This window comes from Sciurus vulgaris (assembly GCF_902686455.1).
Source record: "Sciurus vulgaris genome assembly, chromosome: 7".
NCBI lineage: Eukaryota > Metazoa > Chordata > Mammalia > Rodentia > Sciuridae > Sciurus > Sciurus vulgaris.
This window is the reverse complement of record NC_136467.1, coordinates 130,102,086-130,126,967: the sequence shown is the minus strand read 5'-3', so window position 1 is coordinate 130,126,967 and position 24,882 is coordinate 130,102,086. Positions and strand designations below refer to the sequence as shown.

Below are 24,882 nucleotides of genomic sequence, written 5' to 3'. Positions count from 1 at the left end.
TCTCACTGCCCTGCCCTGGTCCAAGAAGCTGCCTGCAGGCTGGGGCCCACCGCTGGGTCCAGCAAAATATTTATTCTTGAAAACAAAGTTCACCAAACAGAAAACATGGGAAAAATCATGAACAGAACTTCTAAGAACTATCAGGTACCATGAAAAGATCAAATTTAAGAATTATTGGGATTGAGGAAGGCACAGAGATAGAAACTAAAGGAATGAACAACTATTCAATGAAATAATACCAGAAAATTTCCCAAGCCTAAAAATGAAATGGAAAATCAAATACCAGAAGCTTATAGAACACCAAATGTACAGAATTACAACAGATCCGCACCAAGGCACATTATAATGAAAATGCCTAAAATTCCAAGTAAAGATAGAATTTTAAAGACTGCAAGAGAAAAGCATCAAATTACAAATAGGAGGAAACCAATATGAATATCAGCAGATTACTCAACCCAGACCCTAAAAGCTAGAAGGGCCTGGAACAACATATTTCAAGCTGTGGTGGAACATAGTTGCCAACCAAGAATCATACCCAGCAAAACTAATCTTCAGATTTGAAGACAACATAAAATCCTTCCATGATAAACAAAAGTTAAGAGAATTTACAAATAGAAACCCTGTACTACAGGACATTCTCAGCAAAATATTCCATGAGGAAGAAATGAAAAACAACAATGTAAGCAAAGGGAGGAAAAGGAAAAAGGAATCAAAGGAAAAGATAATCAAAGAAGAAACCAAGTCAAGTTAAAAACAAACAATAAGCCCAAATGACTGGGAATACAAATCGTATCTCAGTAATAGCCCTGAATGTTAATGGCCTGAATCCATCAATCAAAATACATAGACTGGTGAATTGCATTAAAAAGAAAGGCCCAAAAATATGCTGCCTTCAAGATACTCAACTCATAGAAAAAGACATCCATAGACTAAAGATGAAAGGATGGGAAAAAACATACCCCACACACGGACTCAGTAAAAAAGCGGGGGTTTCCATCCTTATATCAGAAAAAGTGGACTTCAAGCCAAAGTTAGAAGGGATAAAAAAGGACTTTTCATACTGCTCAAGGGAACCATAAATCAGGAAGACATAATGATCATAAATGTTTATGCCCCCCAAAATGGTGCATCCACTTACATCAAACAAATCCTTCTCAATTCCAAGAACCAAATAGACCACAACGCAATAATTCTGGGTAACTTTAACTTTGCTCTCACCACTGGATAGATCTTCCAAAGAAAAACTAAACAAAGAAACCACAGAACCCAATAACACAATCAATAACATGGACTTAACAGACATATATATATATATAGACATCCATCAACAAGCAAATTCACTTTCTTCTCAGCAGCACATGGATTCTTCTCTAAAATAGACAACGTTATGCCAAAAAGCAGCCCTTAGTAAATACAAAAATATAGAAATTCTACCTTGTATTCTATCAGACCATAATGGAATGAAATTAGAAATCAATAAAAAACAGAATCTACTCCAACACCTGGAGACTAAATAATATGGTTTTGAAAGAAGTATGAATAACAGAAGACATTAGGGAGGATATTTAAAAATTCTTCGAGATAAAGGAGAATGACGATACAACATATAAAAATCTCTGAGACACTATAAAACAGTAGTAAGAGGAAAATTCATTGTATGGACTACATTCAAGAAAAAATAAAAGGTCAACAACTAAATGACCTAAAAGCCCTAGAAAAAGAACAGAACAACACCAAAAGGACAAGACAGGATATAATTAAAATCAGAGCTGAAATCAATGAAATTTAAACAAAAGAACTCAAAAAGTTGACAAAACAGAAAGTTGGTTCTTTGAAAAAGTAAACTAAATAGCTAAACCCTTAGCCACACTAGCAAAGAGAAGGAGAGAGAAAACCCAAATTACTAAAATTCTTGATGAAAAAGGAAAGATCATGGCAGACACCATTGAAATATATAACACAATTAGAAGCTACTTTGAAAATCTCTACTTCAACAAAATAGAAAATCTCGAAGACATCATCAAGTTTCTAGTGACATATGATCTATACAAACTGAATCAAGAGGACATACACAATTTAAACAGATCAATTTCAAGCAAAGAAATAGAAGAAGGCATCAAAAGCCTACCAACCAAGGAAAGCCCAGAACCTACGGATTCTCAACTGAGCTCTACAAGACCTTCAAAGAAGAGCTTATTCTAATACTCTTCAAAGTATTTCATGAAATAGAAAAGGAGGGAACCCTTCTAAACTTATTCTATGAAGCTAGTATCATTCTAATACCAAAACCAAAGACACATCAAGGAAAGAAAAGTTTAGAGCAATATCTCTGATGAACATAAATACAAGAATTCTTTAAAAATTCTGGCAAATTGCATACAAAAACATATTAAAAGATAGTGCACCACATCAAGGAGGTTCATCCCAGGGATGCAAGGTAGTTCAACATCCAGAAATCAACAAATATAATTCATCACATCAATAGACTTAAAGTTAACAATCATATGTAGAGAAAGCATTTGATAAAATACAACACCCCTTCATGCTCAAAACACCTGAAAAAAACAGGAAGAGTAGGAACATTCCTCAACATTGTAAAGACTATGCTAAGCCCATGGCCAACATCATTCTTAATGGAGAAAATCTGAAAGCATGCTCTCTAAAAACGGGAACAAGGCAGGGATGCCCTCTTTCACCACTTCTATTCAACATCATCATTGAAACACTAGTCAGAGTAATTAGACAGACCAAAGAAATTAAAGGGACATGAAAAGGAAAAGAAGAACTCAAGCTATCCCTATTTGCCAATGATATGATTCTATATTTAGAGGATCCAAAAAACTCCACTAGAAAACTTCTAGAACTAATAAATGAATTCAGCAAAATAGCAGGATATAAAATCAACATGTGTGAATCTAATTCATTTCTATTCATAAGTGACGAATCCTCTGAAAGAGAAATTAGGAAAACTCCATTCACAATAGCCTCAAAAAAAAAAAAAATACTTGGGAATCAATCTAACAAAAAAGGTGAAAGACATCTATAATGAAAACTACAGAACACTAAAGAAAGAAATTAAAGAAAACCTTAGAAGATGGAAAGATCTCACATGTTCTTGGATAGGCAGAATTAATATTTTCAAAATGGCCATTCTTCCAAAGGTGCTATACAGAGATAATGCAATTCCAATTAAAATTGCAATAACATTACTCATAGAAACAGACAAAGTAATCATGAAATTCATCTGGAAGAATCAAAGACCCAGAATAGCCAAAGCAATCCTGTGTAGGAAGAGTGATGCAGGAGGTATCACAATACTAGACCTTAAACTCTATTATAGTGCAATAGTAACAAAAATGTCATGGTATTGGCACCAAAATAGACAGGTAGACCAACTCCCTATTTCCTTTATTTTCTCTTTAGCACTAATATCCATCATCTAATACACCACTTTTTTGTTGTTTATTTTCTGCCTCCACCTTACATACACACTCAACTATTGTCATGGTATTGATGCAAAGATAAACTACATCATGGATTGCCATCCCAATGAAGCAAAAAAAAAAAAAAAAAAAAACTAATTCATACAAGAATGAGAAGTTATACTCTATGTATGTATAATATGATGTATGTATAATATGTCAAAATATACTGTCATGTAAATCTAAAAACAAATTAAAAAATAAAGAAAAACTAACTCATGGAGTCATTTAAACCATGAGTGAGTCCATCTCCTTTAAGTTCTGCTTCTCATCCTTTTATTATCATAAGCAAGTTCTAGTAAGCAGGACCTCTATTATTATCAGTATAATATGTTAATATTTCGTAACTAATAACTTCCTTCCTAGGACACTGTTCGAACTTCCTGGAAAGTTCTGTTGCAGAACTCAGACAACTATTTGCTGTGTGTAGCATGTATTGTTTTTCTCTGTAGCTTCCTTTAACCTAATGAAACCTTCTCCCCACGTGCTACTTCCCACAAAATGTTCCCACAAGATGGAGTCATTTGTGGCAAGCAATTTACCTCATTGTGACTCCAGCAGACTATAAATTCAATGAAAACAAAGGCAATGTTTTGCCCGGAAGTATAGTTTCAGCTTCTGGAATTGCACCTGGCATAGAAGGTGAAAAGAAGGGTGTGGAAAGAAGGGGAAAGGGAGGACAAAATGAAGACAAATTTTTCGCCCATCGTATAGGCAAAGATCAAAATATAACACCGTATTGACAAGTGTTGGTTAAAAAAAAAGAAAAGAAAAAGATCTTCACCAGTGGCTTCTATAATTGGTCACTTGGCACTAACCAAAGTATACATGTCCCTACTCCATGAGCTAGTAATTCTCTAAGAGAATAGACTATGAATATGTTCTTATGCACAGGAACAATGTATACTCACAGAAATTTATTGCTGCAACATTTGAAAAAGAAAAATTGGAAGCAATCTATATAACCACCAAATGGAATAGTTATTAAATCATGGCACATAAACATATGCAGTTTAAATTTTTTAAAAGCAAGATCCAGGAGTACTTTCATATTCAAGGTCAACTGGTAGGAGGAATAATAAGGTGCAGAAATGTTACAGTTTGCATAGCGGGAAAACATCGAGGGTAGTATGTGTCTACGGAAAGATGCACAAGTCTTGATAAATAGTTGTTAAAACTCTATGCCAGAGGACATTTCTTCTTTTAATAAATTTATTTACACTACTTAATAATTAAACCGAAAAATTCTCCAGAGAGGGAAAAAGTTGGTTTGGGTTTTTGTTTTGGTTTTAAGCGCAAAGACGTGCCTATGGCCCCGCAGGCTTACCAATAGAGGTACTGAAACCGGTCCTCCACAGGCTAGCGCGGAGAGAAGCGGCGAAGCTCACCACCGAGGCAAGGCTTCCTAGAGCGGCCCGGAAGTGCCCCACGGGCAGGGACGGGTCGCTAACTAGTCTGAGTGTAGCCTTTGTTCAGGCGGCTTAAGGGAAGTTAGCTGCCCACCTCTACCTCTCCACACGCAAGGTGAGTATTTTCCGATTCCCAGGTGGAAAAGAGTTTGGGATAGCTGTTGTCAGCAGCAGTCCCCTGCCCACAGCTCCCTGTCGTGGGCGCAGTGTACCTCTCTTGTCCTGCCCCCATCCCCAACAGATCTGCAAAAAAGGATTTGGGGCGACCTTCCAAGAGAGCCTGGGGTGGAAGGACACAGGTTGCGGGTTCCTCTGATGAAGACATCCATTAGACCCCATTCCAGGGTTGCGCATAACCCATCTAACAACCAGTCCTGGGGACACAAGCCAACCATGCATCTCGGATGTGGAATGGAAGAGCCTTTTAACAAAACTGTTAATACTTATCGTTTCTTCCACGATTACTTGAGCAAGCTGCCATGCCAGGGACTCTGCACACCTTTATCATTTACTCCATACATCAATTCAATGAGCTGCAGAATTTTACATACCTGTAAAATGTACCTCTAATTAAACTGTAGTTTATGTAACTAATTTTCTCTAAATTGCATGGTAGAGCACACATTCAAATCCTGTCCCTGCTTCACTGTTCTTTTTTAACAGCCACTTATAAGTCTATTTTTTCTTATGTGTTTATCATTGCAACAGCCTTTGTCATTTATCTATGGTAACAGCTTTTTATGCCTTGGGAGTGTCTTTGAAGCAAGATCCTAAGAAATTGTCCTTGAATCAATCCCAGATAGAGGATTAAGCTCCTGATAAAGCACACAATGGCTGCAGCCCTGGAACCTGAAGAACAAAAAGGACTTCTTATGGTTAATGCAGAGAACCATTTTTGGGAACAGGACTCTATCTCACAAAAGTTTAGTCATTGTAGGAGAGAACTCTTCAGGCAGCACTTCAGGAAGCTCTGCTATCAGGATGCGCCTGGACCCCGTGAAGCTCTTACCCAGCTCTGGAGGCTCTGCCGCCAGTGGTTAAGGCCTGAATGCCACACCAAGGAGCAGATTTTAGACCTGCTGGTGCTGGAACAGTTCCTGAGTATTCTTCCTACAGACCTGCAAGAATGGGTGCAGGCACACCATCCAGAGACTGGAGAGGAGGCAGTGACTGTGCTGGAGGACCTGGAAAGAGAGCTTGATGAGCCCCAAAAGCAGGTGTGATGGAACAGTTACTAGGCTGAGTGATCAATGTATACAGACCAAGTCAAAACAAAAGTCATATGAAAAAAGTACTTGAACATATGTAAAATGTATACTCTAGAAAAGAACAAGACTCAGGGAGGGACACAGCTACTAATGTCGTATAACTAAAATATAACTGAGTAAAGAGAAGAGACAACACTAGACTGATTCTGTTTCAGTTTAGAAGGCTAGGATCAGTGAGAAGTTACAGGAAGGCAAATAGGCATCTGAGGGAAACAAAGACAACATTCTTAGCTACCTATAAATCAATTGGGCTACCCCATGAGATACTCCCTTTCCACGGAAGTATTGAGGTAGGGATTCAACTAGATGTTAAGGGCATTGTAGAACAGCACTGTCCAACAATTATAACGTGAGCCAGATATATAATTTTACATTTTCCAGTAGTCACAGAGTTATGTAATAACTTTACTTAAAAATAGGTAAAATTAAATGTTTTATTTACCCAAAAATATGTAATCAATGTAAGAATATGGCATTTTAGATTTGTTTGTATTAAGTTTTCAAAATGTGGTATGTATTTTATACTTAGCCTGTCTCCATTTATACTAGCCTCACTTTACTCAACCACATTTTGCTAGTGGCTGCTATACTGAATAGCATAATTATAGAAGAAATGCCCCCATTGCTACAAATTGGGCTAGGTGATTTTTTTTTAGATGTCTTCCAAATTCCAAAATTATGATCCTGGACCTCTATGTGATCAATGGAAGAAGAGACAGTATTTTGTTGTCATTTTTCTTGAACTATAGAGATTAGCCTTTTTCCTAATGATGAAGATTGACCCTTTTTCTGTGCTCCTAGTCCCTACAGATGCTTTTTAAGACCCTTTATCTGAAGTTTTTCCTGTTCTCACAAAATCTGTCTGACAAGCATACTTCATTGTTCCCAGGTCCCAACTAATTCAGAAAGACAGGACATATTCTTGAACAAGTTGGCCCCTTTTGGGATGCCAGATGAATTGCAGATTGTCCAGCTTCATCCCAAGAAGACCCAACTGGAGCAGGAATCTGGGAAATTATATAGGAATGGTAAGGAGCCAGTTTTTTTGTATATGAGAGAAGACATGGTTTCTTAGGTTAGAGGTAACTTAGTCCATTTTCTATTGCTGCTAATGCCATAGGCTGGGTATGTAATCAACAAAAGAAGTTTGTTTTTGCTCATAGTTCTGGTCAAGGTCTAGGGCTGCATCTACTGAGTGCCTTCTTCCTGGCAGAGTCCCAACATAACATGGGGCATCACAGGTCAATGGACAAGGAGCATATGTGTGTCATCTGATCTCTCTCTCTTTTCTCCTAAAGCTAACTGGTGTTCAATAATGAAGACTCCATTCTGATGATCTTAGTTAGTCCTAGTTAACTAATACTAATTAATCTCAAAGGTCTCATCTCTAATCACCATACGTACCTCACAATGGGGATTAAACTCCAACATGAATTCCAAAGAGAACAAACCATATTTAAACCAAAGCAGAGTGCAACATTCTCATTTTTATTCTCTCCTTTTAAAGGTTTCATGCTTGTCTTTTACCTGACTATGGAAAATTTTATTCTCTCTTTACTCTTGTCCCAAAACAGAATTAATTATTTCAGTTTTTCACTATATAGAAAAGCTGTTTGGCCCAAGGGGTAGAATATGAGGTTTAAATATTCATTCCAGTTAGTAATAGATTATACTTCATCTAACAATTCTAATTCCAAATTCTCTTGAGTTTCCATTTTGGGACAGGAGAATTCATGGTTCTTCATATTAGTCAGCTAGAGCTGCCATTAAAAAATACCACAGACTGGGTGGCTTAAATGACAGAAATTTATGGTCTCAGAGTTCTGGAGAATCAGCATTAATTTCTGATGATGTCTCTTTCCTTGGCTTGCAGACTTCTTGCCATGTCTTCCCTGTTGTAAACCATTCCTGGTATCTCTTCTTTTTATGAGGACACCAGTCTTGTTGGGTTAGGGTCCTATCTTATGATCTTGTTTAACCTTAATTACCTTATTAAAGGCCCTTTCTTCAAATGAAGTTACATTAAGGGTTGGGGCTTCAATGTATGCATTTTTGGGAGGACACAACTCAGTCTGTAACAACAAATACCATGCTGAAGGAAGTAGGGAAAAGAGAACAAAGATTAGTCAGTTCAACAGAGTTGTTTTAAATTTGCACATCAAGTTGACTGGGTTTGGCTCTCATGCCAACTAATTACAAACCAGTTGTCTAGTGTATCCACAGGCTACACTAAAAAACATGAAAAATTTAAGTCCCATCCTATCCTTTTCAGTACTCCCTACCCTTTCTCAATAGACTATCATGTTCATAATGCCTTCCCTGGGCAATGTCTTATACTTAGATCTATTTTGGGTTCTCACAAATTAAATTTCACCAATATCACTCTCTCATTCTCAGGATCCCTACCAGGCAATTTGTTTAATATGAAAAATTGTTTGAACTAAGATGTTTCTAAATGATATCTGGACAGGATGACATTTAATTTATATAAAATTTAAAGGAGTCTTTTCAAGTGCTTTAACTCTAAGAGTGGAATGCTGATTACTGTTTGGCTTTAGAGGTAAGGTTGAGAATCTTACCTTTTGTTCATTCGTTCCTTTTTCATTGAACATTTATGAAGCAGCAGATACATGCCATGCACTATGCTAGAAGAAATCTAATTTTAAATACTTAACTTACTTTTCTTCCAGATGTGAAAGAGTGAGCAGTTTTGATACTATAATTTCTGTACTAGAAATATGCTGTGAGCTTCAGAAAAAAAGTTCAGTTATCCCTGTGGTGGGTCTACAAAGGTATCACAGAGTAGGTTTGCTTGAGTTGAGATGTCACATGGGAAGGGTGGATATTCTAAATAAGATAGAATAGTGAAAAAAAAAAAAATGAGCATAACACATTTTGACAATAGCAGTTGCTCTGAGTTTTCTTTTGATATGGAGGATTTTATGGGAGGAAGAACCAAAAGCCAGAAGTAAAGATTCCTGAATATCATGATAGGAAACAAAATCTCATCCTATCAGATGGAGGTGTGTTATATGATTTTAAATACAAAAAAAGAGTTAACATAGACGATAAGGAATCTATTTTAAAATATAAGGATTTTCATAGGGCTTTTTAAAAAATTTTGTTATAATTAGTTATACATGACAGTAGAATGCATTTTGACACATTGTACACAAATGGAGCATAACTTCTCATTTCTCTGGCTGTACATGATGCAGAGTCACACCAGTAGTGTAATCATACATGTATATAGGGTAATAATGTCTGCTCATTCTACCATCCTTCCCTTCCCCACCACCCCACCCTTCCCCTCGCTTCCCTCTGCACAATTCAAAGTTCCTTCATTCTTCCGTACCCACCCCACTCCCATTATGGATCAGCATCCAATTATTAGAGAAAACTTTCTGCCTTTGGTTTTTTGGGATTGCTTATTTTACTTAGCATAATATTCTCTAGTTCCGTCCATTTACCTGCAAATGCCATAATTTCATTCTTCTTTAAAGCTGAGTAATATTCCATTGTGTATATGTACCACATTTTCTTTATCCATTCATCTAGGTTTCTTTATCCATTCATCTTTATCCATTCACCTGTGCTTCTAATAGGACACAAAATAAAGACCAATAAAGACCAAGAAATAGTTTAGCTATTGTGAATTGAGCTGCTATAAACAATGATGTGGCTGCATCACTGTAGTATGCTGACTTTAAGTCCTTTGGGTATAAACTGAGGTGTAGGATAGCTGGGTCGAATGATAGTTCCATTCCAAGTTTTCTGAGGAATCTCCCTACTCCTTTCCATAGTGGTTGCACCAATTTGCAGTCCCACCAGCAACGTATAAGTGTACCTTTCCCCCATATTCTTGTCAACATTTATTGTTACTTGTATTCTTGATAATTGCCATTCTGACTGGAGTGACATGAAATCTCAGTGTAGTTTTAATTTGCATTTCTGTAATTGCTAGTGATGTTGAACATTTTTTCATATGTTCATTTGTTGAACGATCATATTTCTTTGAAAAGTGTCTGTTCAGTTCCTTAGCCCATTTATTGACTGAATTATTTGTGTGGTTTGTTTTTGTTTTTGTTTTGTTTTGTTTTGTTTTTTTGGTTTAAGTTTTGGAGTTCTTTATATATCCTGGAGATTAGTGCTCTATTTGAGATGCACATGGTGAAGATTTTCTCTCATTCTGTAGGCTCTCTCTTCACATGATTGATTGTTTCCTTTGCTGAGAAGAAGCCTTTTAGTTTGAGTCCATCCCATTTATTGATTCTTGATTTAACTTCCTGCACTTTAGGGGTCTTGTTAAGGAAGTCAGATCCTAGGCTGACATGGTAAAGATTTGGCCTACTTTTTCTTCTAATAGGTGCAGGGTCTCTTTTCTAGTGCCTAAGCCTTTGAGTTGATTTTTGTGCACAGTGAGAGACAGAGGTTTAATTACATTTTGCTACATATGGATTTACAGTTTTCCCAGCACCATTTGTTGAATATGCTATCGTTTCTCCTTTGTATGTTTTTGGTACCTTTGTCTAGTAAGAGATAATTGTATTTATGTGAGTTTGTCTCTGTGTCTTCTATTTTGTACCATTGGTCTATATGTCTGTTTTGGTACTAATACTGTGCTGTTTTTGTTACTATTGCTCTGTAGTATAGTTTAAGATCTGATATTGTGATGCCACCTACTTCACTCTTCTTGCTAAGGATTGCTTTGGCTATTCTGGTCCTTATTTTTCCAAATAAATTTCATGATTGCTTTTTCTATTTCTATGAAGAATGTCATTGGGATTTTAATAGAAATTGCATTAAATCTGTATAACACTTTTGGTAGTATGGTCATTTTGACAATATTAATTCTGCCTATCCAAGAGCATGGGCAATCTTTCCATCTTCTAAGGTCTTTTTCAATTTCTTTCTATCCAAGCTTGTAACTTGGGCAAGTGGGTGGATGATGGTGCCAGTACTTGAGAGGAAAATTAAAAGAGGGATGTCTATTATGTGTGAAGAAGAGTTAAAGATAGTAAATTCAATTTTTATGGAAATTGTGCTGTGAAACATCAAAGTATATGAAATCCAGTGGGCAGTGCAGTTTGAAATATGGTTCTGAATTTAGCACAAAGGTATCGAAAGAGATTTGGCAGTCATTCCCCAATAAATGATAGAAAACATGGGTGTAGATGAGGCTGACCAGGAAGAGTGCATAATGTAAAAACAGAAGAGAACTACGTACAAAATCCTAAGACATGCTACTGTTTAAAGTTTGAGTGGAGAAAGGATTCTGTGAAGGAGAAAAAGCAGAGGTAAAAGAAGCAGAAAACAATGGTGTTACTTGAAGCCACGGGAGTAGTTTTAGTCAGGAGGAGAGATCTGATGGAGCTGGTGCTTCTAATAGGACACAAAATAAAGATCAAGAAAGAGTCCTTAGAATTTGGCATTTAGACATTAATACAGCCTTAGCAAGAGTTAATTGAGCAGAAGCTAAATGGTGCAGACCACCTTAAAAAGCTTATCTTTGCCTCCTTTCTTTGAATAGGCATAGAATTTGGGAGGAAACAGGGCATGTTCATAACAAAGTTCATTATAATAGTGTTAATATGTCACTATATTAAATTCTACCATGTAGAACACAGTATTGCTTATCTATTCAAAACTTTAAATTCTAGATGGTTCTTCCTTCTATTTTCCCATAAATTCTTCTGGGCTGTTTTCATTCTGTATCCTGTTGGTGTAAATCCAGAAAAACACAAGTTTCCTATACCTAAAATTGAAGAAGCCTATACATATGCTGCTACCAAAATAATCTTTCAAAGGAATTCTATATAATTAAAATATGAGGCTTCAGGAAATCTAGCTACTTAGTGGGAATTCTTAGGGAAGTCCATTTTGTCTAAATTGAACATTACACATGTGACTTTTTTGCAAGTTATACCACTAACAACCTTCCACAATTTTTGTGTTCTTCACTTCCCACCAAAAAAATAGACAAGCAAAAGACAAAACAAAAAATCCCACAAAAATCACAGCACATATATTTCAAGAAGTGCCTTGACTTTTTTAAAAGCATGTAATGTCTGGTCCAAGCCCTAATTTGGTTTTTCTTTTATTGGTGCACTATAATTATATATAATAGATTCACTGTAATGTATCCATACCTGCACATAGCATAATTTGGTGTATTTCATTCCCCATTACATTCCCTTTCCCTCCTATCCTCACTCCTCTTGATCCTAATTTTTCCCTTCTGTTTTCACAAGATCCTCTTTCCCCATTTTTACTCTCTAGCTTTCTCATACAAAAGAAAACATATGACACTTGATTTTCTGAGTCTGGCTTATCTCATTTAGCATAATGTTCTCCAGTTCCAACCACTTTCCTGTTAATAACATAATTTCATCCTTCTTTATGCCAAGCCCTCATTTTACTGTGACTTTTACCCACAGTGGCTTGTCTAAGTTTCCATAAGGAGTTAAGAGACAGAATTGAGATTAGAATCAGAACCTGGGGCTTGTGCTTACTAGTCCAGAACAATTTTTAAAACCATCATCATAATGTACCAAAAAGCCAGTATCTCTTAAAAATAAATTTACTTTTGAATAGAAATACTGGCAGTGTTTTATTGAAGTATTATTTTATTTCTTTATTCATTATATACATATCAACAAGATAGTATTACTACTGGCTATTGGCTAGGGTAATGGCAATCATTTCCATGTATATATAACTGGGAATTATAATAATAGTCATTTAGTATAGAATGATTTTTATATATGAAAGAAGAACTTGGATACCTAAATATCTAAATAATTTTTTGTAACACATTTTAAAATATTTCAAGGATTGCAAGTTCAAAGCTAGCCTCAGCAACTTCTTAAGCAACTTAGCAAGACCCTATCTCTAAATAAAATATAAAAAGGGTTAGGGATGTGGTTCAGCGTACCTGAGTTCAATCCCCACTACTAAAATAAAAGTAAATGGGATCTTTTCTGTATATGCTGTAAAAATGACTTTTTCCATTAGTGTTAAGGTTTATCAACCTCAACTCTGTTTCAGTTTTATATCACTCAATATTCAATCCTGTCCCTTTTTAAAAAAAATTTTTTTTGGTTCTTTTGGATATAATTGTACAAGCATAGAATTATCTTATTCTAGTTAGGACCCCATTCTTTTGATATAAATGATGGTGGAATTCACTGTGGTATATTCATGTTAATACATAGGAAAATGATTTTGGATCCATTCCACTGTCTTTCCTTTTATTATCCTCTCTCCCTTCCCTTCATTCCCCTTTGTCTAATCTACTGAATGTCTATTCTTCCCCTCTTTCCCCTTTTTGTCTGTTAGCTTTCACATATCAGTGAAAACGTTCAACGTTTTTTGAGACTGGCTTATTTCACTTAGCATGATAGTTTCTAGGTTCTCCATTTACTTGCAAATGTCATAAAGACATTCTTTTTTTATGGCTGAGCAATATTCCATTGTGTATATATACCACAGTTTCTATATACATTAATCTGTTGAAGGGCATCTAGGCTGGTTCCATAACTTAGCTATTGTGAATTGAGCTGCTGTACATATTGATGTGGCTGCCTCACTATAATATGATGATTTTAAATCTTTTGGATATAAAGTAGGGAGTGGGATAATTGGGTCAAATGGTAGTTCCATTCCTAGTTTTTTGAGGAATCTCCATACTGCTTTCCAGAGTGGTTGCACTGGCATGCAGTCCCACAGCAGTGTCTGAGTGTCAATTCTGTTCTTTTCCCCCTAGACTATCAGACAGCTAGTACACATGGTTATCAAATTATATTTGTGGATTTATCTTAATCTCAGTGGCCAGCAAAACTGGAACCTATCTAGAATTATATCTGATAAGGACTCTTGTTTTTACTTGTGCCAATAAAGCACTAGAAGATGGTCCTTACTGTGAGTTCTATTTAGATGGTGGTTCAGAACAACAAAGTAGATGCTATCTTACCCACTCCAAATTATCAACACAACCATTTTCTTACAAAATTCAACTCAAATATTTATTAGGTACTTGCTGTATGTCAAGTTCTACACTAAGATGGAGTTTAGAACATGAGGATTAAGAAAAGGAAAAGAACACATCTACTTTGGGAAATTAGGAAAGACTTCCTGAAAGAGATAGTATTTGAGATGGTCTTTGAATAATGGGTAGGGCAGTGGTTCTGAAAGTGTGATCCCTGGAGCATCAGTATGTGTCTTTGCAGGAAACTTACTAAAAATGCAAATTATTGGGTTCTACCCAGACTACCAATTCAGAAGCTGGGAGGTAGGAGAACCTCAGTAATCTGAGTTTTTATAAGCATTCCAAGTTTCTGATGCACAAAAAGTTAGAAACTATCAAGCTAGTATTTAGGCAGCAGTATTCCTTACTTTTCTCTCACCATCTGTTTCAGGCCCCACATGTTTCTCTGAAACTTTTATCTCCCTCTCCACCAACATTCTCTAGTCTGTCTATCCCTCATTATCCTTGGCATATTTGTAGTCCCACACACATTTACCAGTCTGCCTTTGGCAAGGATCATCAGATAGTCCCTTGATCAACATTTATGCCTTTTCCTCTCAATCTGCTCTCAAATAACTTATCCTGCTGCTGTCTTCCTTACTGGCTTCTTTTGTTTCTTTCTTAGATTATAACTGTGATGTGATGATGCCAAAAACAAAATGACACCAAATATGTGATATATGTGTTATGACTTCTCATTATTTTGTAATACATTCATAATGTTTACATGTTTTCTTCCATAGACTTTTTGCTTCTCAAACTTAGAATAGGACCTGTTTGTGCACTGTTTGTTACAGGTGACAAAACCAAGACTGAGAATGAAGAGTTATCCCACAAAGAAGATATGCCCAATGACATGGAATTCCTTGGGGAGATAAATGACAGATTTAGCAAAGATCTTCCTCAGCAAACTGAATCCAAAGATGCTATTGAAAATGAAGGTAGGTTAGACTGTCAACAAAGGGAAAGAAGACAATATAAATGTGATGAATGTGGAAAAAGTTTCAGTCAAAGCTCAGCTCTTAGTAAACACAGGAGAATTCACACTGGAGAGAAGCCCTATAAGTGTGATGAGTGTGGAAAAGCCTTCATTCAACGCTCACATCTCATGGGACATCAAAGAGTACACCTTGGAGTGAAACCCTATAAATGTAAAGACTGTGGGAAAGATTTCAGTGGGCGCACCGGTCTTATTCAGCATCAGAGAATACACACTGGTGAAAAACCCTATGAGTGTGATGAGTGTGGAAGGCCCTTCCGTGTAAGTTCAACTCTTATTAGACATCAAAGAATTCATATAGCAAATAAGCTCTATTAATATGGTATAAGTAACAAAAGTTATTTAGATACTCAAGCATAATTAGTTACAGAGAATGTTACCTTAGATACCTTATAAATTTCCTTAATGTGGGCAAAGCTTCAATCATCATTTAAAAAGCTTCTCTGGACACAGAGAATATATCAGTATAAACTATTTTATTTCTAAGTTCAGTTTTTCTGAAGAATTGATTTATGTCAGAAACCTTTTCCATTGACAACATTGGTTACTGTAGCCCAAGGCTAATATTTCCTAGTTAAAGTGAATTCCACCTCTTTACTCTAGTGCTGTTTACTTACCCATTCAGTGTATGATGTTAGGCAAGACATTCACATTTTTCTCTGACTTCATTTCCCCTAGATAATAATAGAGGTCCATCAGCTATATTTTGACAAGTTAAAATAGATAAAAACTGTTTTTGAAATTGAGTCAAAGTAATACTAATTATTTGTTTTCTATCATTACTGATATTGTGGCCTAAATATTAATCCCTTATCTTAAAGTAGGGAGTGTGATTGTTTTATGGAAGTGACAAAAAAGAGAAAGCCCTCAGAAAATACAGAAGGCTGAGGAAAACATTATAGTGGTAGGGAAAGCAGGAAGTAATCAATAGAACTACTAGGAAGTGGGGTTAGGAACCTGTAACTTTGGATAAATCACTTCTCACCCCTTTTCAGAACTGAGGATTGGATAAATCACTTCTATTCTTGATCTCAGTTCCTTGTTTACTGAGGGAGATGGGAATAGGTTGGTTTAGACCTGTGCTATCCAATATGGTAGCCAGTAACTACATGTGGCTAAATAAATTTGAACTTTAACTCAAATACAATGGAAAGTGCTGTTTCTCAAGGACATTAGCCACAATTCAGGTTGAACATCCAGAATCCAAAACTTTTTGGAACATAAAAATGACACCAAAAGTAGAAAATTGCACACCTGATTTTATATGTTGGGTGGCAATCAAAATGCAGGCATAAACACACAATTTATTCAACATCCCCAAGGGGAAAAAGATCCTTCTAGTCCTTCAGTTGCAATGCACAAACCTTATTTTCTGCACAAAATTATTTAAAATATTATATAAAGCTACTTATATAAGGCTATGTATATGTGAAACATAATTGAATTTTATGTTAGACTTGAATCCTATCCCCCAAATAGCATATAATCTACATGCAAATATTTTTTTTTAAATCTAACTGGTTCCAAGAATTTTAAATACAGAATACTCAGTGGCAGTAGCTACAATACTCAACAGCACAGATATAGATTTTTTATCATTTTTTATTATTTTTAACATTGTAGAACATTCTAAAGGATATTACCATCTAAATCAATCACTAGTAAGATATCTTCTATCCTTGATAATGTGTGATTCTGAGTTAAGCAAGGAAGCTAAAGAGATGACTATGGGGGCTGCAATAGCAACAGTAGTCATCCCAAAAGAAAATAATAGTAGCCAGGCATGGTGGTACATGCTGGTAATCCCAGTGACTCAGGAGGCTGAAGCAGTAGGATTACAAGTTCAAGGCCAGCCTGAACAACTTATTGAGACCCTGTTTCAAAAAATAAAAAGGGATGGGGATGTATCTCAGTGGTTCAGCACCTCTGGGTTCAATTCTCAGCACCATAAAAATAAACAGTAATAATCATTTATGGTACTTTTTCAGTCTTAAAAAAAGTATATTATAATTAGAGGAAGATAATTATTAAAGTAAATATAAGCAAGTAATCTGATCTAAATTTAAAGTTTAAATTACTACCCCACCTCTGAAAAGGATCCCCTAAAATATACACTACACTAATGAGAAACTAGGACTCTCAGGATACTAATGCTTTAAGATCATGAACAATCCAAATTTTTTTCTTTAGACTTCTGAATGTACTTGCAACAGATTTACAGCCCTAATTTGAAAATTTCATAGTATGACAGTCCTAGCACATTCAAATTCACACCACCATCGAACTACCCAAATCTCTGGTTTCTTGACTTTCTAATAATCATCATCACTAAAACAATCAGGAAAAAGTAATCTATCTCTTTGAGTCTTTTGTTAAAGATATTAATTAAGCACTCTTCATTCTTGCATTGTGTTTCAGATAAGGAAAACCACCAGAATCATTTTTATGCCTACTACAATAGGAAGATGAATCTTTAAGCATTCCTTCTAAGACCATAAACTGATTTTTTTAATGTGTTTTGAACATAATGCTCTTTTAAAAAAATGTAAGTTTGCATTCATTGTCATATTATCAACTGATAAATTTTTGAAATGATCAATTTCACACTAATACTTATTTTATGATTTACTATAATTGAGTAATATTTCAGAGCATTTGAAACAATTAAGAAAGGACTTTCTCAATGATCCTGAAGGAAACTATTACAAATCTTTAGTATTAGAAACATCCTTAAAGTAATGACTCTTTCCTTTTACCTTTAGTCTTGATAAGACATAATATAATGCTTATAAGCTATTTACAATCTTTAAAGGGAAAACTCATGTTTCTGATCTAGGTGTCCTTAAATTTAGAGAGACTTCTGCAATAAGAAAAAAGAGGATTTTGTTTACTACAAGATTAGGTTTCCTAAAATTAGCAAAAACATGACTGAATGATTTTCATTTATCATCCTCTATATGGTAGTACTTTCAATTCAGCTAGTAGTTTTGCATACCTGCTCTATACAAAAGAATTGTTCTAGTCTTTTATACCCTTAAAGGCTTAGTGAAGAGCAGTTTGGAGCATTACAACCATGCTACCCTTTTTAGGTTTGCTGTGGATTCAAAATTACCCCAAGTAATTTGCTCTAGTGTTAACCAAAGGTAATGGTAAGTCAGGAGGGGCAGAAAGGTATGGGGCCAGAGACATATTAGAGTAATATAGGCAAAAGAAAAGAGGTCAGTGGATCTGGGCTTACTGCATGCAAAGGCGACATAAACTCAAAGGAGATCTGGAGAATCAAACATTGTTCTAGGAAGTCTGTAGAAACCCACAGAAGAAACAGGTAAAGGGTATAGTCCATTGCAAAGAATAGCGCTGAGTTCAGTCACCAGTATAATTATAGGAAGAGAATATATAATATGTCAGAAACTCTAATCCGAAATCACTAGGCTAACAGAAAACTATCCTAGATGAACAGCACCCATAGGTATACTAAAAGAAACCGGAACATGGAAGGCAGTTTCTGAAAGAGTCGTGTTAGAAGCATTTGTGTTGTTGTTCCTCCCATCTTTGGGGGGAGAAGAGGCAAGAACTTGTATTTTGTAATTTTCAGGAATAGGACAGTAAGAGGCAGTTGTAGGAAATATGGGGGGCAACTCTTATTAGACACAGAGCATTGGTGGAAAACTGGTAATTCTGCATTGAGTGAGCTGTTTAAGTCAGTTTTGTGTTGTTATAACTAAATACCTGAGGCTAGGTAACTTATAAAGCAATTAAGTTTATTGGGCTCACAATTATGGTGGGTAGAAGGTCCTAATAGCATTATCGTGGTAAGGGCTTCCTTGCTACATCACACCACCATGAAGCAGAAGGGACCAACGTATAGGTGGCCTTCCTTTATGACAATCCACTTTCTCAAAAATGTGATCCATCTCAGGAGGCCTGACCCACCCTCAAAACACAGCATTAATCCAGGCACAGTAGCACATGCCGGTAATCCTAGCAGTTTGGGAGACTGAGGCAGGAGATCACCAGTTCAAAGCCAGCCTCAGTGACTTGAGGGGACCCTAAGAAACTTAGCAAGACCCTGTCTCAAAATGAAATATAAAAGGACTGGGGAGGTGGCTCAAGGGGTTCAGTGCCTCTGCGTTCAATCCCCAGTACCTCCCCTCAAAAAACAGCATTAATCCATTCAAGAGGGTAGAGCCCCATGACCTAATTACCTTCCACTAGGTCCCACCTCTTAAAGGTCCTACCACCTCAACATTGCCACACCTGGGTGCAGGTTTCCAGAACATGAATCTTCAAGGGGCAGACCACAGTAGGAGCCAATGGTTATGAATAGAGAAAATAGATGAGTATTGGGGGAGAGGGTTGTAAGCAGTGTAAGGGGGTACTAACAAAGAGGAAGAAAACAAGATAGAGTAAAAAGGAACAGAAAGGAAAAGGGAATTTTCAAAAAGGCTAAGGACATAGGGAAAGAAAAAATAAGGAAGAGATAGGGAAAGATAGAACAGGGAGACAAGTAATTCTAATACATTGGCATATTAATAGTTTTGCCAGTGTATCTTATGGTACAGATCGTACAAAGGTGAACACAATAGCTGTTTGAGTGCTGTTTGGTCATTTTATTCCCCTTCAAAGTAGCTTAAAACAGTTAACTGGTGTTTGGCCTTCATGAACTCACTGCATTGTTGCTGTTATGTTCTTAGATAATACCCATAGTGTTACCAGTTACCATAATTTTGAACTGCTCTCTAAATACCTAACTCCAACACCAACCTGGGCAGTCCAGCTATCCACTGGTGGAGAACACCACTCACCCTCTTCCTCACACAGCCGCTCACCTGACAGACCTCTTCCTGCGGTTTTGAGGCCCCAGAACCAGGCCTACAACACACTGAAGTTCAGCAGGCAGCTCTGGAACCTTTCCGGAAGTGGGTAGAGGTCATGAGAGAACTAGAAAGGGAATCAGTCTTTCCCGGCTCCAGAAACACAGGGGTTCCGGCCTGGAAAGAGGTCCAAGGCACACCACACGACGATAGAGGGAATCATTTTCCAGGGACTGGAAACGCACTGCCCCACAGCCCTGCCGTACTTGAAAGATAAGCCCACCCTTGACACGTGGAACCCTCCGGAGTGTTTGGGGACTCACGTCTTCAGCGACCGGCAACGTCCTTGCCCAGCCCTCTCCCAGGGGTCGGCCCAGCATCCGTGGCCTCCTGAGATCGCTGAGGCCAGCAGGCCCAGGCACCAGGAGGGCTAAAGCCTAGGGTTTTTCTAGGTAGAGGAGCGGAGCGGTACTACAGAGCTCCTGCCTCCAGAGAGACGCAACCTACTAAGCATGTTTAAGAGAGGGTTCCACTGCCGAGGTCCACCCGGCTGGACCGGCACCTCACTCCCAGGAAAAGAAGGGGCTGGGTCGTTTGCGACTTTGACCAGTCTGGGGAGGGACACTGAGGAGCGCTCCCCATTAATATCTCGTGGTGTACTTGCTGATTCCCTGCCCACTGTGAGCTGAGAAGACCTTATGGCGTCACGGAGGTGAAAATTGGACTGATTTGAGTTTTTCTGAACCTTAGGGAAAAGAACCAGAGTGAGTGGGTGAAGAGGGAAGGAGGTGGAAACTTAGGACCCTTTGTGGGCGAGGGTGGGAGGGCGGAGGGGGGGCGGGGTGAGAATTCTGACTTTTCGCAGTGGAAATTATCTGCTGAGGCTCCCCTGCCAGTCAAAAGTATCTAACTCCTCCCATGATGTGGCCCTGTTAAACCCTATAAAACTCAGACCCTTTCCTCTTGCTAAGGCCCCTCCGCTGCATAATAAAGCATCGCTGATCCGATGAGGTCTGACTCTTTTTTTGGGGGGGGGGGCGGGAAGGGGAGTGGTGGTGGTATTTTTTTCTTTTTTTTCCTTATAGTCTCTTTCATTTGCTTTCAAAGAGTGCCAGCAATAGAATCCTTTAAACCTGGGTTAAAATTCTGACCCCACCACTTTTCAGTTAGGGCCTAAGACAATTTTTTTAACCCCTCCAAGCTTCAGTTTCCTCTTTTGTTTAAATCAGGATAATTAACATGGTATCTTTCATAGAATGAGAGTGCACATAAAGTCTTTGGACATTTCCTGCCTGCTTTGGACATTTCTGCTATGACGCTCATCTATGTCAAGACAAATGGGACTTATTAACCAACTTTTTTCTGGAGTATATATAAAGAAAAGTGAGGACATGGATAAGGAAGAAATCAAGAAGAATGCAAGAGATTGACTAGTTGAGAGTCTCACATACGTGCTCATCCCAAATCTTTCACCTCATTTAGCACACAGTGGGCACTTGATAAGTACTTGGGTGAGTGAAGATCCATCCAGGGAGAAGGAATTAAGATTAACAGTAAGGAATCTGATGGATTAATTTAGCTACTTGATAAAACGAGTCAAACCACTTTACTATAAAACATCTGCATATTTCAAGGGCTACCACTACCAGAATTGAGAAGGAGATCTTGGGACAAATATTAAACACCTAAACCAAAGGAACCTTTACTCTTTTTGACAGAAAAAGTGATAATAACAAGTAATCTAAAACAGTGTGACCAGTGCAAAATGGAATGATTAAAATCTGAGGGAGAAAAGAGAGAATAAGCTGTTATAGAATAACAGACCATGCTTATAATGAGTAGGGAATAACAAGGCAAGTTCTTTGAATTGGGCGTACTGGGGAAATGTGAGCATGATTGTAGGGTATGGAGATGGATATTCTAGAAGGCAAAAGGCAGCTGGGACTGCAAAAGGCAGCTGGAATGGAAAAAAAAATGAAAAAAAATTTAAATGTCAATTCAGGAATAATTACTATGTCCTAGGATATATATTGTTTTCCATTTTTGGAGGAAAACTACACTAAGATGGAGTAATTATGTATGGTATCTGTACATGTAAAGGAAACGGATGCATTCCAAGCTTAACAGTGATTTTTTATGTAGAAAAGCTGTGAAGATTTTATCCATACTTTCACGCTAACAATTTAACTTGCCAGTTTTATGAATACTAGCAAAAAACACCAGACTCCCAGATGAGAAACAAAAGACTTTATTGCTTAATGACACAGGCATGAGCTTCATGTTCTCTTCTTCTCCAACACCAAAGAGGTGATGTAGTGGGGGCTGAGTAAATTGCTCACACAGGTGCTTTTGCATCCTAGCAGAGGAACCCCCAGTCTTTGCTCAATCTTGCCCCAAAGTGAGCCTTTCTTTTTTTTTTTTTGTACTGAGGATTGAACCCAGGGGTTCTTAACCATTGAGTCACATCCCCAATCCCCAGAGTCCTTTTTATTTTTTGAGACATGTCTCACTAAGTTGCTGAGGATGGCCTTGAACTTGAAATCCTCCTGCCTCACCCTCCCAAGTGTCTGGGATTACAGGCATGTCACCACACCTGGCAAGGTTTTATTTATATTGTCCTGCTTGGGAAACAAACCTGCCCTGAAAGTTGATAAAACATCCTTGAAGAGATAATCTCGAATATCTGCCACAAGACTTGGAGAAAATCTAGGATTTGGGGAATTTTCTCCCCAAACTTTAATAGCAATCTGGGGGTCAGCTTTTTTATATATACTTCTGGATTATAAATTTTTATTATCTCTTATTTTAATTTTTAAAGATAACAAAAAACAAAAGGCAGAGAAGTTTAAATTTGTTTTCATAGGAGATAAGGAGTCACTCAGTTAGTGACTGGGAGAATGATAATGATATTTAAGGACATGAACTTAATAACCATATTTGGAATAATTAAGACGATCTCTCGGCTGTTGCAATCATGAAGGTATGCAGTAATTAGAACTAAGGTTGGTTGTTATGTTAATGCAGAAGAGTGACATTTCAAAGAAGAAATGTGCTGGCTCTGATGGCTTCTCTTATATCTCCATCCTTCATCTCAGTAAATCAAGGAGGGCTCAAGAGCCTGTATAATTCAGAAACTAGTAAAATTAATAACACTCAATGATGTTTACATAATGGGCAGCACTTTCTTTGGAGTAAATGAACAGGGAGATTACAGAGCAGTTGAGGACAACTACAATTACCAAAAATGAAAACTACTTTCTCTGGGGTGATGAATTTCATAATACTTTATTCCTAAGCAGTACTCTATCTTTCTGCCTCCTTGTTTCACTGTAAAGGTCCAGAGTAATCTTAAATTCTGCTATGTTTTTTTTAGGCTTTTTTTTTTTTTTTTTTTTTTTTAGAAAGAGCCCTCCCACTTGTTTTAGAAAGCAGGAATCAAGCTGCAGTTGGAAGACAAACAACTCAACTACCAGTTAGGAAGGGAATATACAACTGCCCCAAATGCTGTTCTTAAATGAATGACCCACTCTTCCCCTTTATTTGTTGGTCCTATGGTCAGATCTTCTCTAGGGATCCTTACAAACACTTGGCCCTGGCTGCTTCCTCTGCTTCTCCCAGTTTCATTCTAATTGATCTCAATCTCATCCCCATTGGCTATTTTCCATCAACTCCTTAAATTTCTGACCCACTAATTACATTCTTCTGTTTATAATTCATTTTTAGTTTTTCAGACATTTTAGTAGGTTTTTGGGAGGGAAAGGGAGCCATATATGTATCATTCTTCCAACTCCATCTTGAAATAAGCCATATTCTTTTCTCTTTATATCCTTTCTCTCATTTTCTTGTTTTTATTCACCTTACTTTTGGATTCTTAGAGAAAGTTTTCTGATTAAAGCTTTAATGAAACCTTTAATAAAGTGAAGAGGAAGTACACTTCTAGAGCAGGGGACACTGAGCAAAAGTGAAAGATTGAAGAAGCAGTTACAAGAATCCATAAACCATTTTTTAAAAAAGACATTAAAGAGATTAATTCCACTCCACTCACTAAATTTTTTGTTTAGGAAAACATTATTAGTTTTCATAAGATATACTACTTAAGTTAGCTCGTAATATCTTTGCTATTGTTAAAAATTATTATTATTTTTCAAGACAGTATCTTAGTGATAAACACTTACCCAGCACACTTGAAGCCCAGGGTTCCCCAGCACCTAAAGAAAAAAAAAAAAATTAAATGTAGAAATCTGAAAGTGGACTTCTAGTCTGTTGTTTGTTACCTCCAGTACCATCTCAGTTGGAGGCAAGAACTGTGAAATAAAGAGCAAAAATAAGGGCTTTGAAAGAATCCAGAAACACTGACACTTCTGTGTTTTTCGTTATTTATTTGTTTTGGTGTGATGATTAGATGACAGACCCATTAAAAAAAAAAAAAATCAGAACTACTAAGATTTTATCCTGGAAGGGGAGGCAAGATATCTCGGAGTTAGAAATGAGGAAGGGCTAGAAACATTGGAGGTGGCTACCAGCAAAAGATGACAAAGATGGAAATTAGGTAAAGTTTTGAAAGGGGCATCTGAGAACTCAGTAAAAATGGATAATTAGGAAAAGTACTGAAGGAAGGAATAAAAAAATAAATTTTAAAAAGTGGGACCAAAACACAAAAGTCCTCCTCACAAGGTGGACAAAAGTCCACCTCACAAGTCCTATTTAGTCTGGAAGTTAAAAGCTTTTGTACAAGAGGTATATAAATAATGAACACAGATTTGTCCCCTGAATTTTGTGGTCTTAAAATGTGGCCCATTCCTGATTCTTAGATGACAGATTTAGCATTTAAGAAGCAAGCGGTAAAGGTGGTTTTCCAAGAGATTGCAATTCATTACCATAGG

General features: G+C 37.0%; 1 protein-coding gene across 6 annotated transcripts; it reads left to right on the top strand.

Moving 5' to 3' along the window:
• Window positions 1-4,898: 4,898 nt before the first annotated feature.
• On the top strand, window positions 4,899-20,806 carry ZSCAN16 (zinc finger and SCAN domain containing 16). Of its 6 annotated transcripts, none has more exons than XR_013765299.1 (6): window positions 4,899-5,006; window positions 5,626-6,108; window positions 7,049-7,187; window positions 14,983-15,126; window positions 17,604-17,730; window positions 19,880-20,806. XR_013765299.1 is itself a non-coding variant. In XM_079148464.1 (5 exons), the coding sequence occupies exons 2-5, from the start codon at window positions 5,722-5,724 to the stop codon at window positions 17,660-17,662; spliced, it is 729 nt and encodes a 242-aa protein (XP_079004590.1). In that variant the 5' UTR covers window positions 4,899-5,006; window positions 5,626-5,721; the 3' UTR covers window positions 17,663-20,806. The 6 variants fall into 6 exon arrangements, 4 of the variants coding, with proteins under 4 accessions (XP_079004590.1, XP_079004589.1, XP_079004587.1 ...); XR_013765300.1 differs by having other exon boundaries at window positions 14,983-15,446; XM_079148464.1 differs by having other exon boundaries at window positions 17,604-20,806.
• The last annotated feature ends 4,076 nt before the right edge of the window (window positions 20,807-24,882 follow it).

Excerpts from the sequence above, each read along its gene's own strand:
- ZSCAN16 (XM_079148461.1), top strand. The coding sequence starts at position 5,722 with ATGGCTGCAGCCCTGGAACCTGAAGAACAAAAAGGACTTCTTATGGTT. Across the intron at positions 6,109-7,048 it reads TTGATGAGCCCCAAAAGCAG|GTCCCAACTAATTCAGAAAG; the intron begins GTGTGATGGAAC and ends CATTGTTCCCAG. Across the intron at positions 7,188-14,982 it reads TGGGAAATTATATAGGAATG|GTGACAAAACCAAGACTGAG; the intron begins GTAAGGAGCCAG and ends TGTTTGTTACAG.